This window comes from Schistocerca piceifrons, chromosome 5 (genome assembly GCF_021461385.2).
Source record: "Schistocerca piceifrons isolate TAMUIC-IGC-003096 chromosome 5, iqSchPice1.1, whole genome shotgun sequence".
In the NCBI taxonomy this organism is placed as follows: domain Eukaryota; kingdom Metazoa; phylum Arthropoda; class Insecta; order Orthoptera; family Acrididae; genus Schistocerca; species Schistocerca piceifrons.
This window is the reverse complement of record NC_060142.1, coordinates 661,601,694-661,614,911: the sequence shown is the minus strand read 5'-3', so window position 1 is coordinate 661,614,911 and position 13,218 is coordinate 661,601,694. Positions and strand designations below refer to the sequence as shown.

The following is a 13,218-nucleotide window of genomic DNA, read 5'->3' as shown; positions in this document are numbered from 1 at the left end:
CGGTATCTAAACCCATAGCTACACGAGTGTCAACATGCAAAACAAAAAACGTTACGAACTTATGCTCCAATCTAACATTTCTGATGTAATATCACTTTTGGAGATGCGAAAAGCAGTTGTACAAACCACGCTATAATGTGGCACTCTAGATGCCAAAATGTTCATTAATCGGCATTTTAGAATGGACTGTAATAAATCTACAATACGTCGTGCTGCCGCAACAAAAAATTAGTTCTTAGGCACAATGACGTTGTGCTGATAATCCTCACATTCTTTTGCAATCATGATGAGATGTTGTAGTAATTTTCTTCTTGCGAAACTTAGTTATTTATGAAATTGTATCATACCATGAGTTTGAAACGAATGTTTCATAAAAAGTCAACAGATAATAGCAAATAAAAAGACTCTTCTCCACATTCCTGAAAGTCATAACATATAAGGAACCCAACTATGAACAAAAGACTAAATAAATAAGTGGAGATAACATGGGCTGCGTCTCACATTGTAGTTATCTGTGACACAGTATTGCCATACATCCGTGGAAATGCCTCTAAGCATGCAGCACGTCTGCAACATTTTACATGAAAACATACTCTATTCATTAGAACAATATAACTGGCTCGATGACATAAGGTATTCACAATGACTTCTTATGACACGGATACGGCCTTCGCCGATATTGTTCAGTCTATACATCGAAGAAGCTATGATAGAAATAAAAGAAAATTGCAAGAGCGGGATAAAAACTCAAGGTGAAAGAATATAAGTGACATGCTTCAGTCTCTGCCTACCTTCCTGTTCATAACGAATCCTACACCTATTTTACCATTTCCTGCTGCTGTTGCTGGCCGGGGTGGCCGAGCGGTTCTAGGCGCTACAGTCTGGAACCGCGCGACCGCTACGATCGCAGGTTCGAATCCTGCCTCGGGCATGGATGTGGATGTCCTAAGGTTAGTTAGGTTTAAATAGTTCTAAGTTCTAGGGGACTGATGACCTCATAAGTCCCATAGTGCTCAGAGCCATTTGAACCATTTGAACCTGCTGCTGTTGACGTAGCCCTGTATTCGCCTGACAAGGAATATCTTCGTTCCGTATTACTTCACTGACACCAACTATATCTAAATTAAGCCGTTCTATTTCCCTTTTCAGGATTTTTGGCTTTTCTACCACATTCAGACTTCTAACATTCAACGCCCCGACTCGTAGAATGTTATCCTTTCGTCGGTTATTCAATCTTTTTCTCATAGTCACCTCCCACTTGACAGTCCCCTCCCAGACATTCGAATGCTGGACTAATCCAGAACTTTTTGCGAACGGAGAGGTAATCAAGATACTTTTTCAGTCACAGGCCACATGTCCCGTGGATACACATTGTGTGTCTCCAATAGAGTGGTTTCCATTGCCTTCTGCATGTTCATGCCATTGATCCTTGCTGATTCTTCCGCCTTTCAGGGGCAGTTTCCCATGTCACGAGCAAGAGAGTGCTTTGAATCTCTGTCCGCTCTGGGGTTGACTGGGTGATACAGATGGATGCTCAAAATAATTTCTTGTAGCGGTTTTGGAGGTCCCGAAATCGAGATTCAGCCAGTATCTCTCGGGGGCAGAAGTGATATTTTAAGAATGTTGACGGTATCGAGTCGGCCGCGAATGACAAAGATCATTCAAGTTGTTTCGCCAAGCCAGAATTCTTTGAAAGAGTTCGCGTGTGCATTCCTGTACGCTGACATGAAATTCCGCACCATTACAGATTTGCAGTTTTCGTTATGGGGACCTGCAGGAAGGTACAAAATAGTAGAGAATGGAGCCATTGGCCAACTGAGAGAGATGTTGAATGAACGAGAGAAATTTGGCGAGATCGAACTTGTAAGGTCCCTTAGCAAAAGACATATTTTGTAGTAAAGAGAAAATATTGAGCATCGTATTCTGTTATTGTATGGAATTATGCATTTTTTTTATTATTATTTATTTTAGATAATATCTGTGTCGGCGAGTACTGAAACCGCACAGACGATAAATATCATACACAGATGAAAAACATCACTAGTATAAATAATACAGCATGAACATTAATTTCTTTGTCTTCTTCTTGGAGTTACGGGAGTAAGATAGCCTGTGTCGCAGTTGTACATGCTAACGTAGTCTTCTTTTGTTATGGTTAAGCGATGTACGCCATTACGACTTATTTTTAAAAAAGGTGTGTATTGTAGATAAGTTAACATATCTGAATGTTTTGAATAGAGTTATTCAATGAAACCTTGCATTATTATTTGTAGTAGCTTGCTTAAATTATTATCCCATCCTTTTAAGACATTTTCAGTTATTTAAATATTATCCGTGGTGCAGAGCTGCGCTACGAACGAACAAGCCGCTGCCGCGGCGCATTCAAACTGCACTAAAAGAAATCGATCATACCGCAAAGAAGCGGGAAGGTAATAGTGAAATAAAATCATCTCTTTCAGCTTCCGGACTTGCAGAGCAGAGCAGCAGATTTTATGATGTGTTTTGCAGGTTGATGCGGGCTGCTGATAATATATTGCTAACAGTACAAAAGAAATAATTTACCTTCGTAACATAATAGGAATTTTGTAGTGCTTAGTTCTGGTCTGGCAAACCTTATAGTGAAAACGTATTTTTCTCCGACAATAGTCTCATGTTCTTGTGCTAGTCGTGGTAATTATTGGTGTTTTACGCTTAACAAAAATCCACTGCAAAATGTTGAGCAATCTTTGCGAACTGTAACATCAGTATTTCATAACAAAGTAATTTTCATTCTCAATAACTATAAAGTAGGGAAGATATGTTGATTTTTTATAGTGAGTTACAGTAACCAAAAATGTTTCTTTAATAGAAAGCCAGATACAGAACAATAAGAACCCAATATATTCTGTTTTGTTGAAAATTAATGATTATAAAGAAATTCTTGGCACAGCATTACTAAAAGGTATTTCGCGGCTCTTTTCGTATATGCGTTATTACGCGAGCAATAACAAAAACAAAACCAAAATAAATAGAAAAGAGTATATATATATATATTTACGACCAAAAACGCGAAAAACTGAAGACAGTAAATTCAATTTCTTTCCATGAAAAACTTGAAGGAGGGTGTTTATGAGTGTCTTTTTTCCTTTTTGACTGTGAGCTGTTGTCCTGTTTTGTTTTGTAGAAGATTAGCTTCGGGACTTGCTACAGAACATGTGGAGGCAATGTAGTGACTATTTTTGGTGTACACTTTCCAATCAATTTGTCGGATCTGGGAGTCTTTCTGAAAATTGGTTAGATTGGTATAGGGCATTTGTTAGTGACTAGGGATAGGGAGAATTTTAACATTTGTTTTTGGACGTGTTCTGCCTTCAGGAAACACATTTTTTTTCTTTTCTACCCAGACAAACACAATAAGTCTGGTGTTTGTCAGATGAAGTACCAAGACTGCAATTCAGTTTATACTAGAGAGAAAAGCAAAAATTTCAATAATATATACACAGAACAAAAAATAGCGCTGAATAGCAACAGCCGTCATTCTTCATTCACAGAACATATTTAAGGATATGGACAATGGCCAACAGACTTCAACACTGACCTAAAAATTTTAAAATGCAACAGTAGCCCTTCCTCCTACTCAGATACTGATAACTGAAGAGTAATACCAAATACAGAAAGCTATAGTAAAAGCAGAAGCCATCTGCGATAGAGTTCTGTTCTGTGCCCTCAAAAAACTGTCAGACGGCTCAAACCCATAAATACACACACACACACACACACACACACACACACATACACCATCTGTAACACCAGTAAAACAATGTTAACCACAACAGTCTAACATTCCTAGTCGTAAATTTCGAAAGTAAGCAAGTTTTGTATATTAAGTTGTTTATGGTTTACATTACAAACTGTAAAAGGGAAACAGCTAAAACGCAAAGTACGAAAAAAAAAAAAACAAAAAAAACAAAAAACCGTAGCATGTATTAACAAGACATACGGTTTTCACTTACAGACTAACGCACGAAGGAAGTTCGTGTAAATAATTTATTACCAATACGCCAGCCAAGTTGTCCTGTATTTGATACTTAATGGTGCCCGTATGAGGCCGCGATAAGTCTCTAGTTAATAACTAAATGTGTTTATAACAACGTGCTAACGGAAAATCAATACTGAACACCTTGAAGCTCTGATCTCATAAGAATGAAGCATTATTTGCCAATTATGCGTGTTGTATACTGCACACATCAAAAAAAGTTATGCGTTACCCCGGTTTCCAGAACTCCTGAAGACAGACGTTGACTATGGATACTGTATCACAGACACAGTCCCTTTGACTGGTCAGAGATGTCACTAAACCGTCCCAGCATGAGCAGCGTCTATTAGACGTAGGGGGTCAGACAGCCTATCTGCTCTGGTCATTCCACCAGGAAGGAGGTACACGGCTCGTGTGGTCCGTAGTTCAACCATGCCTGGACGGTCAATACCGCGGTTCGATCGCGACCGCATTGTTACTCTGTGCCAGGAAGGGCTCTCAACAAGGGAAGTGTCCAGGCGTCTCGGAGTGAACCAAAGCGATGCTGTTCGGACATTGAGGAGATGCAGAGAGATAGGAACTGTCGCTGACATGCCTCGCTCAGGCCCCCAAGGACTACTACTGCAGTGGATGACCGCTACCTACGGATAAAGCTCGGAGGAATTCTGACACCAACGCCACCATGTTGAATAATGCTTTTCGTGCAGCCACAAGACGTCGTATTACGACTCAAACGGTGCGCAGTAGACTGCATGATGCGCTGCTTCAATCCCGACGTCCATGGCGAGGTCCATCCTTGCAACCACGACACCATGCAGCGTGGTACAGATGGGCCCAACAACATGCCGAACAGGCCGCACACGATTGGCATCACGTTCTCTTCATCGATTTGTGTCGCATATGCCTTCAACCAGACAATCGTCGGAGTCGTGTTTGGAGGCAACCGGGTTAGGCTGAACGCCTTAGACACACTGTCCAGCGAGTGCAGCAAGGTGGAGGTTCTCTGATGTTTTGGGGTGGCATTATATGGGGCCGAGTACGCCGCTGGTGGTCATGGAAGGCGCCGTAACGATTGTACGATACATGAATGTCATCCTCCGACCGATAGTGCAACCATATCGGCAGCATATTGGCGAGGCTTTCGTCTTCATAGACGACAATTCGCGCCCCCTTCGTGCACATCTGGTGAATGACTTTCTTCAGGATAACGACATCGTTCGACTAGAGTGGCCAGGATGTTCTCCAAACATAAACCCTATCGAACATGCCTGGGACAGATTGAAAAGGGCTGCTTATGGACGACGTGACCCACCAACCACTCTGAGGGCCCTACGCCGAATCGCCGTTGAGGAGTGCGACAATCTGGATCAACAGTGCCTTGGTGAACTTGTGGGTAGTATGCCAAGACGAATACAGGCATGCATCAATGCAAGAGGACTGCTACTGGGTGTTAGAGATACCGGTGTGTACAGTAATCTGGACTACCACCTCTGAAGGTCTCGCTGTAAGGTGGTACAACATGCAATTTGTGGGTTTCATCAGCAATGAAAGGGCGGGAATGATGTTTATGTTGATCTCTATTCCTATTTTCTGTACAGGTTTCGGAACTCTCGGAACCGAGATAATGCAAAACTTTTTTTGATGTGTGCATATATGATCATAAAGGCAGTATCATACAACAGTCAACTGATTGCCCTGCCCAACAACTTCGTTTCCGTTCCACAGTCGGTAAAAAGAGAACCATTACAGGACCACTTGTTGCGTCTGTTCATCTGTCTGTCCCACTGTCTGAAACCCTTTCTCTTACGAACGGAGAGACGTAAAGAGTTGAAGTTTATGTCACATACAAAGGTCTCCTGCCCCTTGGCGATGTAGAAAATTGAAGCTTTTAAGTCAAAGGAGTCAAAAGATACGGCCATTTATCTCACGTATTTTGATACTCGCAGACTCACTCATCAATTTCTACAGGGTATTCCTCGTTGTCCTAGAATCAAGAAGCATGGTTTCACACTACAACCAAAGGAAAAAATCCCGAATTTGTCAATTTGTAATTTATCACACGAAAAAAATTTTTGTCATTTGCTATCAGACTTGAAACTTGAAGTTAAAACATTCTCGAAAGTTTTGGAACCTCAGGGATAGCCATCTTGCCAGTATCGACGTCGAAAATAGGCAAAAATCTTTCAGGTCCTCGATTCTCGGAATAGATGAAATATCTGTACACACAGTTCAGTTTGTACGGGACAATCAGTGCGTGAGTCCTACCCGCACCGGGCCAATTTCTTGTTTATTTCGGCATCCCTTAGCAACAATGGAATGTCGCAATCGTGCATTAAGGCGATCAGATTAGAGATTTCGGATGTTACATTAGGAGATAGTTCTACACTACTTACCTGTTGTCACAGACGTTGAAGGGATGTTGCCGGTAACGCACTGTATGTCTGTTCCTACATGTGCCGCACATGTTCTGTGGCAGACGATCCTGGCGAACGTCTTGCGGAGAGCGTTGGTTAACACGAGGAGTATGTGCCCCGCCATTGTATCTCTCGAATAGCACGCCTGCCCTGCATTATAGGAAAGCCAATAGGGCGGCCTGAATGTTGGTCTGGTGTGTCCTGCACTATCCATTGTTTCCTCGACGAAAACCATGCGATCACGACTTGTTACCACCTCAGGTGCAGCACGCGACTATGGACGCAGAAAAACTATCCACACTTCTTGCTATCGAGAACCTTCATCTGGGTACTAATTTTTTAATTGGTACGTTTCAACTGATACTTTTACCCGTATCGATACGATTATCGAATGACCTCAGTAACGAAGTATTACCTTTTTATTATTGACTCAAAATTTTGGCCGCACTACTCAGTTCCCACGGTGTCTGCAATTGAACAAGTGAGCATCAACAGGCCAACAACTGAACGAGCAGTGCCGGCCGCGGTGGTCTCGCGGTTAAGGCGCTCAGTCCGGAACCGCGTGACTGCTACGGTCGCAGGTTCGAATCCTGCCTCGGGCATGGATGTGTGTGATGTCCTTAGGTTAGTTAGGCTTAAGTAGTTCTAAGTTCTAGGGGACTGATGACCACAGAAGTTAAGTCCCATAGTGGTCAGAGCCATTTGAACCATTTTTTTGAACGAGCAGTGTCCATGCTGACGGCAGAGTGGGTGTACGAACACATTTGCGACGCTGCACCAAACTTGGTGAAGTATTATTCGCAGTTCGTTCACTTGGTGTTCCCTTATTTTCAGGATGCCACTTACTTGTGAATTCATCCAAAATGGATGCGAGGTCGTGGTTGTTCAACTCGATGTTAAAATCTAGGCTTAACCACCTCTCACAATGCAAAAGTATTAGAACCCACGCGTTTCGAACCAGCAATTCTCCAGCATCAGAATTACTCTACAACAATCTCAATCTCATAAAGGTGATAAAAATATAAATAAAAATATTAAAAAGAGGGTTTTCAATTCCTTCGTAACCGTGTGTTCTTAAAATATGCTTCAATACCATCTTCCAGTCTGTGAAATAGTATTAAAACGTTGCGCAATGTGTGTACGCTGCTCGATGTAGCGGGCAGTGAGTTACAGAACTAGATTTCGAAAATGGCTCTGAGCACTATGGGACTTAACATCTGTGGTCATCAGTCCCCTAGAACTTAGAACTACTTAAACCTAACTAACCTAAGGACATCACAAACATCAATGCCCGAGGCAGGATTCGAACCTGCGACCGGAGCGGTCTCGCGGTTCCAGACTGAAGCGCCTAGACCGCACGGCCACATCGGCTGGCCAAGATTTCATTTGGAACTGGAACAGAACAGGTTGCGGGTATAGATGTGAGCAAAACTAGGACGTAAAGCGAGGGAAAATATTGACAGGCAAGTGAGATGTAATCCGCTGGCGATATCGGAGAATCTGTGTCAGGGACTGACGGAGCACTGGACTAAGTTGCTCTGCTAACCGCAATGGTGTGTAGATGCATGTGTGTGTGTGTGTGTGTGTGTGTGTGTGTGTGTGTGTGTGTGAATTCGGGTGGATTGTGACAGAAGCATCTTCTTCTTATCGTTAAAATGAAAATAAAGACCATTTTTAAGTGTAATCACGTTTCTTCATAAGTGATAAAGAGACTGAGGGACAGCACAGTGAAGTACTGAGCTGGAACTAAACTGACGCGATGAGCAGTTATTCTTGCTTACCGCTTACTGTACAAGAATAAGTGGAAGATAAGAAAAGTGAAGAAATATGCGAAAGAAATGAGGATACGAACAGTGAAAATATAATAATAACATATGTATGAAATTCAGTACTGTAACAATGAAAAGGGGTAAAATTACGTAAACCTGAGGAGGGCATTTCTGAAATCTGACGAATGATTTTATCAGGTCGGCTGATCACGTTTCAAAATCTTCAGAAGACAGTTTTGGAAAGTATATAGCGCATGGGTATCAGCTGGAATACATCATAGCTATATTGCGGAGTTTCAGCCAAATTGTTGAATGTTATCCCTGCGTAAAGTGGAATGTGAATACGAATCTCAAGCAGAACAGAATAGTGATGAACTGTTGGTCATGTTCGAATGTGGAAGAAGAGGAAGTATGGAGTACTAAATAGTTTATTACTGATGCAGCATCCACTATCGATCTATACGTTTAAATTCTTAGGGTCTTAGGAAGAAGAAGATAGATGCGGTGCAGAATAAAGTAATCAGAACTGATCACATTCTTGTGATGTTTCGAAAATCTGTTTCCTTGAAGGAAGCGGTCGTTATTGACACAAATGAAGAATGTGTTAGGTAAGAGTACAGCTCATTGTCTAGTCTTTTGGCCTTTTGTTCTTGTCTCCTCCACATAAGTTACAGTGCTCACTAGAAGGTAGAAAAGCGCCTGGCACTGTTAACCGCTGGCGTTACCTGGTTGAAGGCTCCCGGTCTGGAGAACATGAGGACAAACTTGGCCAGAGCGGAGGAAGACGACGCAGCCTGGTGTCTGCTTCCGTAAGTCACCGCAAGGAGCGCCACCAGCGCCAGCGTACGGAACACGGCCCCTGGAACGTAACAAAAACATTTTGCACACAGCCGCAGGTGATGGGTGATGTTTCGTGCAAGCTGTAGACGAACGACACTACATGATTTCTCCACAGAGAAATGGAAATGAGGGGACTGCCACACCTCGGTCACCGCCGTCGAGGTACACGCCGTTCAAATTTCTCGCAACATACCATGATGTTCTGTATCCACATCCAAACCCTGCAAGCCACTATAAAGTGCATGGCTGAGGGTATTTCCCATTGCACCACTTTTTAGGATTGTTTCCGTTTCATTCACGTGTGGAGCGAGGCAAGAATGACTGTCCGAATGCCTCTGAGAGCGCAGTAATTAACCCAATCTTGTCCTCACCATACGTAGGGGCTTCAAGTATGTTCTTAGAGTCATCACTTAAAGCCGGTTTTGCCAATAAACCGCATTCTGTCACCTGCTTTCACTACGACTGAGCCAAAGTGATCATTCCTTTTCATATCAGTGCGATGTTCAAATGGTTCAAATGGCTCTGAGCACTACGGCACTTAACATCTGAGGTCATCAGTCCCCTACACTTAGAACTACTTAAACCTAACTAACCTAAGGACATCACACACATCCATGCCCAAGGCAGGATTCGAACCTGCGACCGTAGCAGCAGCGCGGTTCCGGACTGAAGCGCCTAGAACCGCTCCGCCACAACGGTCGGCTCGGTACGAAGTGTTGCAAAAAAAATGGTTCAAATGGCTCTGAGCACTATGGGACTCAACTGCTGAGGTTATTAGTCCCCTAGAACTTAGAACTAGTTAAACCTAACTAACCTAAGGACATCACAAACATCCATGCCCGAGGCAGGATTCGAACCTGCGACCGTAGCGGTCTTGCGGTTCCAGACTGCAGCGCCTTTAACCGCACGGCCACTTCGGCCGGCGAAGTGTTGCAGCCTTTATTTGTATGAGGTGACAGATTCCAACTATGGCTCATTGTTACTCTAGTCAAACAATACTATATTTTTAAGTTATGTGAAGTGTACAGTTTTGTATTTTTGAACATGTAAAGCAACTGGTCAATCTTTGCATCACTCTGAAGTCTTGTCGAGATGTGTCTGACTATTTGTGCGGCTCTTTTCAGACAGCGCTTTATTATAGATAGCTGCAGCATCTGCGAAAGGTCTAAATTTACTGTTAATATTGTCTGCAAGGTTATTAACATACACCATGAACAGCAAGGGTCCTAACTCACTTCCCCAGGGCACACTTGGTGTTACTTCTTCATCTGCCGATGGCTCTACATCCAAGATAGCTTCCAGCGTTCTCCTTACTAAAAAAAAAAATAATAATAAAAAAATCCTCAATCTGGTACACAATGCTCTAAATTGTGTTCATATCGTTCCACATTTAGTTTCTTGTTAGTGCTATAAGGTGATCACATGCTAAGCACGAAAAACACTCCCACACCGATACGCCACCCCCTGCATACTTCACTGTTGGCAACTACGTATTACGGCAAGTAATGTTCGCTTCTCGGGATCCGCCAAACCCTAGTCCTTACATCGGGTTGCCACACGGTTTAGCGTGGTTCATCACTCGTTCCAGTCATTCATTGTCCAGTCGCGTCGCTGTTTACGGTACCTCAAGCGTCACTTAGCGTTGTCTGCAGTAATGAGTGGGTTACAAGGATCTGATCGACCATTATACCGCACTCTTTTTAACTACCAACACACAGCCACTGTGCTGTCTGGACAAGTGGCAACACCGGAATTCACGAGCGATTGCTTCCACTGATTTCATGTGGTCCTTTAGAACCGCCCTCGACAACACTCGACGGTGGCTATCCGTCACTACATGAGAGCCACCTGCTCTTGATTTAGCTGTAGTTGTTCCTTCGCGTTTCCACTTAACAGTCACACCAACAGTCGACTTGCGCGGCTATAGATCGGTTGAAATGTCCCTGATGGTTTTGTTTCTCTGTCTCCTGTCAAAACTACTGTGCTGTAACTATTTCTCTACTGACAACACAGTACTCTCCGCTTCCTTTTATACAGGCAGGCCTGCCTCTGCTGACATTTCTTGGTGTCCGAAGACTTTTGTTCAGATAGTGAATACAACTGGAGCACGGACGAATGGAGATACATTCTAGCGACGATAAACTTTTAAATTGGAAGCCCACTGACATAAGCGTCTTTGGCTATAGGCGGGTTACTCTGGACTGTACCCTAGAAATGAGCATCTCGCCTGCTACTGTAGTGAGCGTCTGAGGAAAGTGGCTGAAGGCCAGTGAAACGACGAGTGGGCGACGATGTGTTGGCCGTCCTCGCCTCATCACAGAACGTGAAGGTCGCAGACTTTCCCGCTCTGTAATGTAGGCCAATCAGCGATCTGCGACAAAACTGACGACAGAATACAATGCTGGTGCAGTGTTTTGTGTGCGAAGCTTTTTAGTGTATTAAGCACCTCTGACGATGGCATATACTTGCCGAAACTGGTAATGTGAATACCTTATACAGGGTGAATATTAATAAGACCGACAAACAGGAGGGACGGATTCCTGACTGGAACTGCAGGGGAAAAGATCCTAGCAACATGTGACTGGAAACGCTTCGTTGCCACGGTAGATGGAGCTGACGAATGAAAGTTCCTCTGACCACAACCCGTGTGTTCCTTGTCTGCTGCAGGCTGTGTGGTTGACGCAGTATACTGTAGGCAGCAGAATAGTCTGGTATTCGTGTCGGGAACAAGTTGAGATGGTGTTTGTGTACTGACAAGCAGATGGAAGCGGTCGAAAGAAGTTCCCTCACAGACACCAACCACATTCCAAATGGTTCAAATGGCTCTGAGCACTATGGGACTCAACTTCTGAGGTCATAAGTCCCCTAGAACTTAGAACTATTTAAACCTAACTAACCTAAGGACATCACACACATCCATGCTCGAGGCAGGATTCGAACCTGCGACCGTAGCGGTCGTGCGGTTCCAGACTGTAGCGCCTTTAACCGCTCGGCCACTCCGGCCGGCCAACCACATTCCAGAATTCGAATCGAGAACAGCTGCCAACATGAGTAACGTAGAAGTAAATATCCTCGGAGTAGTGAAACAACTTAAATCACTTAATAAAAGCAAGTCTTCTGGTCCAAACTGTATACCAATTAGGTTCCTTTCGGAGTATGCTGATGCATTAGCTCCGTACTTAACAATCATATACAATCATTCGCTCGACGAAAGATCCGTGACAAGTTGCACAGGTCACACCAATTTTCAAGAAATGTAGTAGGAGTAATCCACTTAATTACAGGCCCATATGATTAACGTCGATATGCAGCAGGATTTTAGAACACATATTGTGTTCGAACATTATCAATCACCTCGAAGAAAAGGGTCTATTCGTACACAGTCATCATGGGTTTAGAAAACATCGTTCCTGTGAAGCAAAACATAACTAGCTCTTTATTCAAATGAAGTGTTGAGTGCTATTGACAAGGGATTTCAGATAGATTCCGTATTTCTGGATATCCGGAAGCCTTTTGACACTGTACCACACAAGCGGCTCGTAGTAAAATTGCGTACTTGTGGAATATCGTCTCAGTTATGTGATTGGATTTGTGACTTCCTGTCAGAGAGGTCACAGTTCGTAGTAATTGGCTCTGAGCACTATGGGACTTAACATCTATGGTCATCAGTCTCCCAGAACTTAGAACTACTTAAACCTAACTAACCTAAGGACAGCACACAACACCCAGCCATCACGAGGCAGAGAAAATCCCTGACCCCGCCGGGAATCGAACCCGGGAACCCGGGCATGGGAAGCGAGAACGCTACCGCACGACCATCGAGTAAAACAGAAGTGATTTCTGGCGTTCCCCAAGGTAGTGTTACAGGCCCTTTGCTGTTCCTTATCTATATAAATGATTTGGGAGACAATCTGAGCAGCCGTCTTCGGTTGTCTGCAGATGACGCGATCGTTTATCGACTAATAAAGTCATCAGAAGATCAAAACAAACTACAAAACGATTTAGAAAAGATATCTGAGTGGTGCGAAAAGTGGCAGTTGACCGTAAATAACGAGAACTGTGAGGCATCGACATGAGTGCTTAAAGGAACACTTTAAACCTCTGTTACACGATAAATCAGTCTAATCTAAAAGCCGTAAATTCAACTAAATACCTAGGTATTACAATTACGAACAACTTA

The 13,218-nt window shown here is 43.3% G+C and overlaps 1 protein-coding gene across 1 annotated transcript in view; it reads right to left on the bottom strand.

The window, feature by feature from the left end:
* Positions 1–13,218, bottom strand: part of LOC124798369 — a 239,856-nt gene that overhangs the window by 177,608 nt on the left and 49,030 nt on the right. Inside the window, exon 2 of the mRNA XM_047261739.1 lies at positions 8,924–9,057. Within this exon, the coding sequence (XP_047117695.1) occupies positions 8,924–9,057 (134 nt within the window). The remainder of the gene's footprint in view (positions 1–8,923; positions 9,058–13,218) is intronic.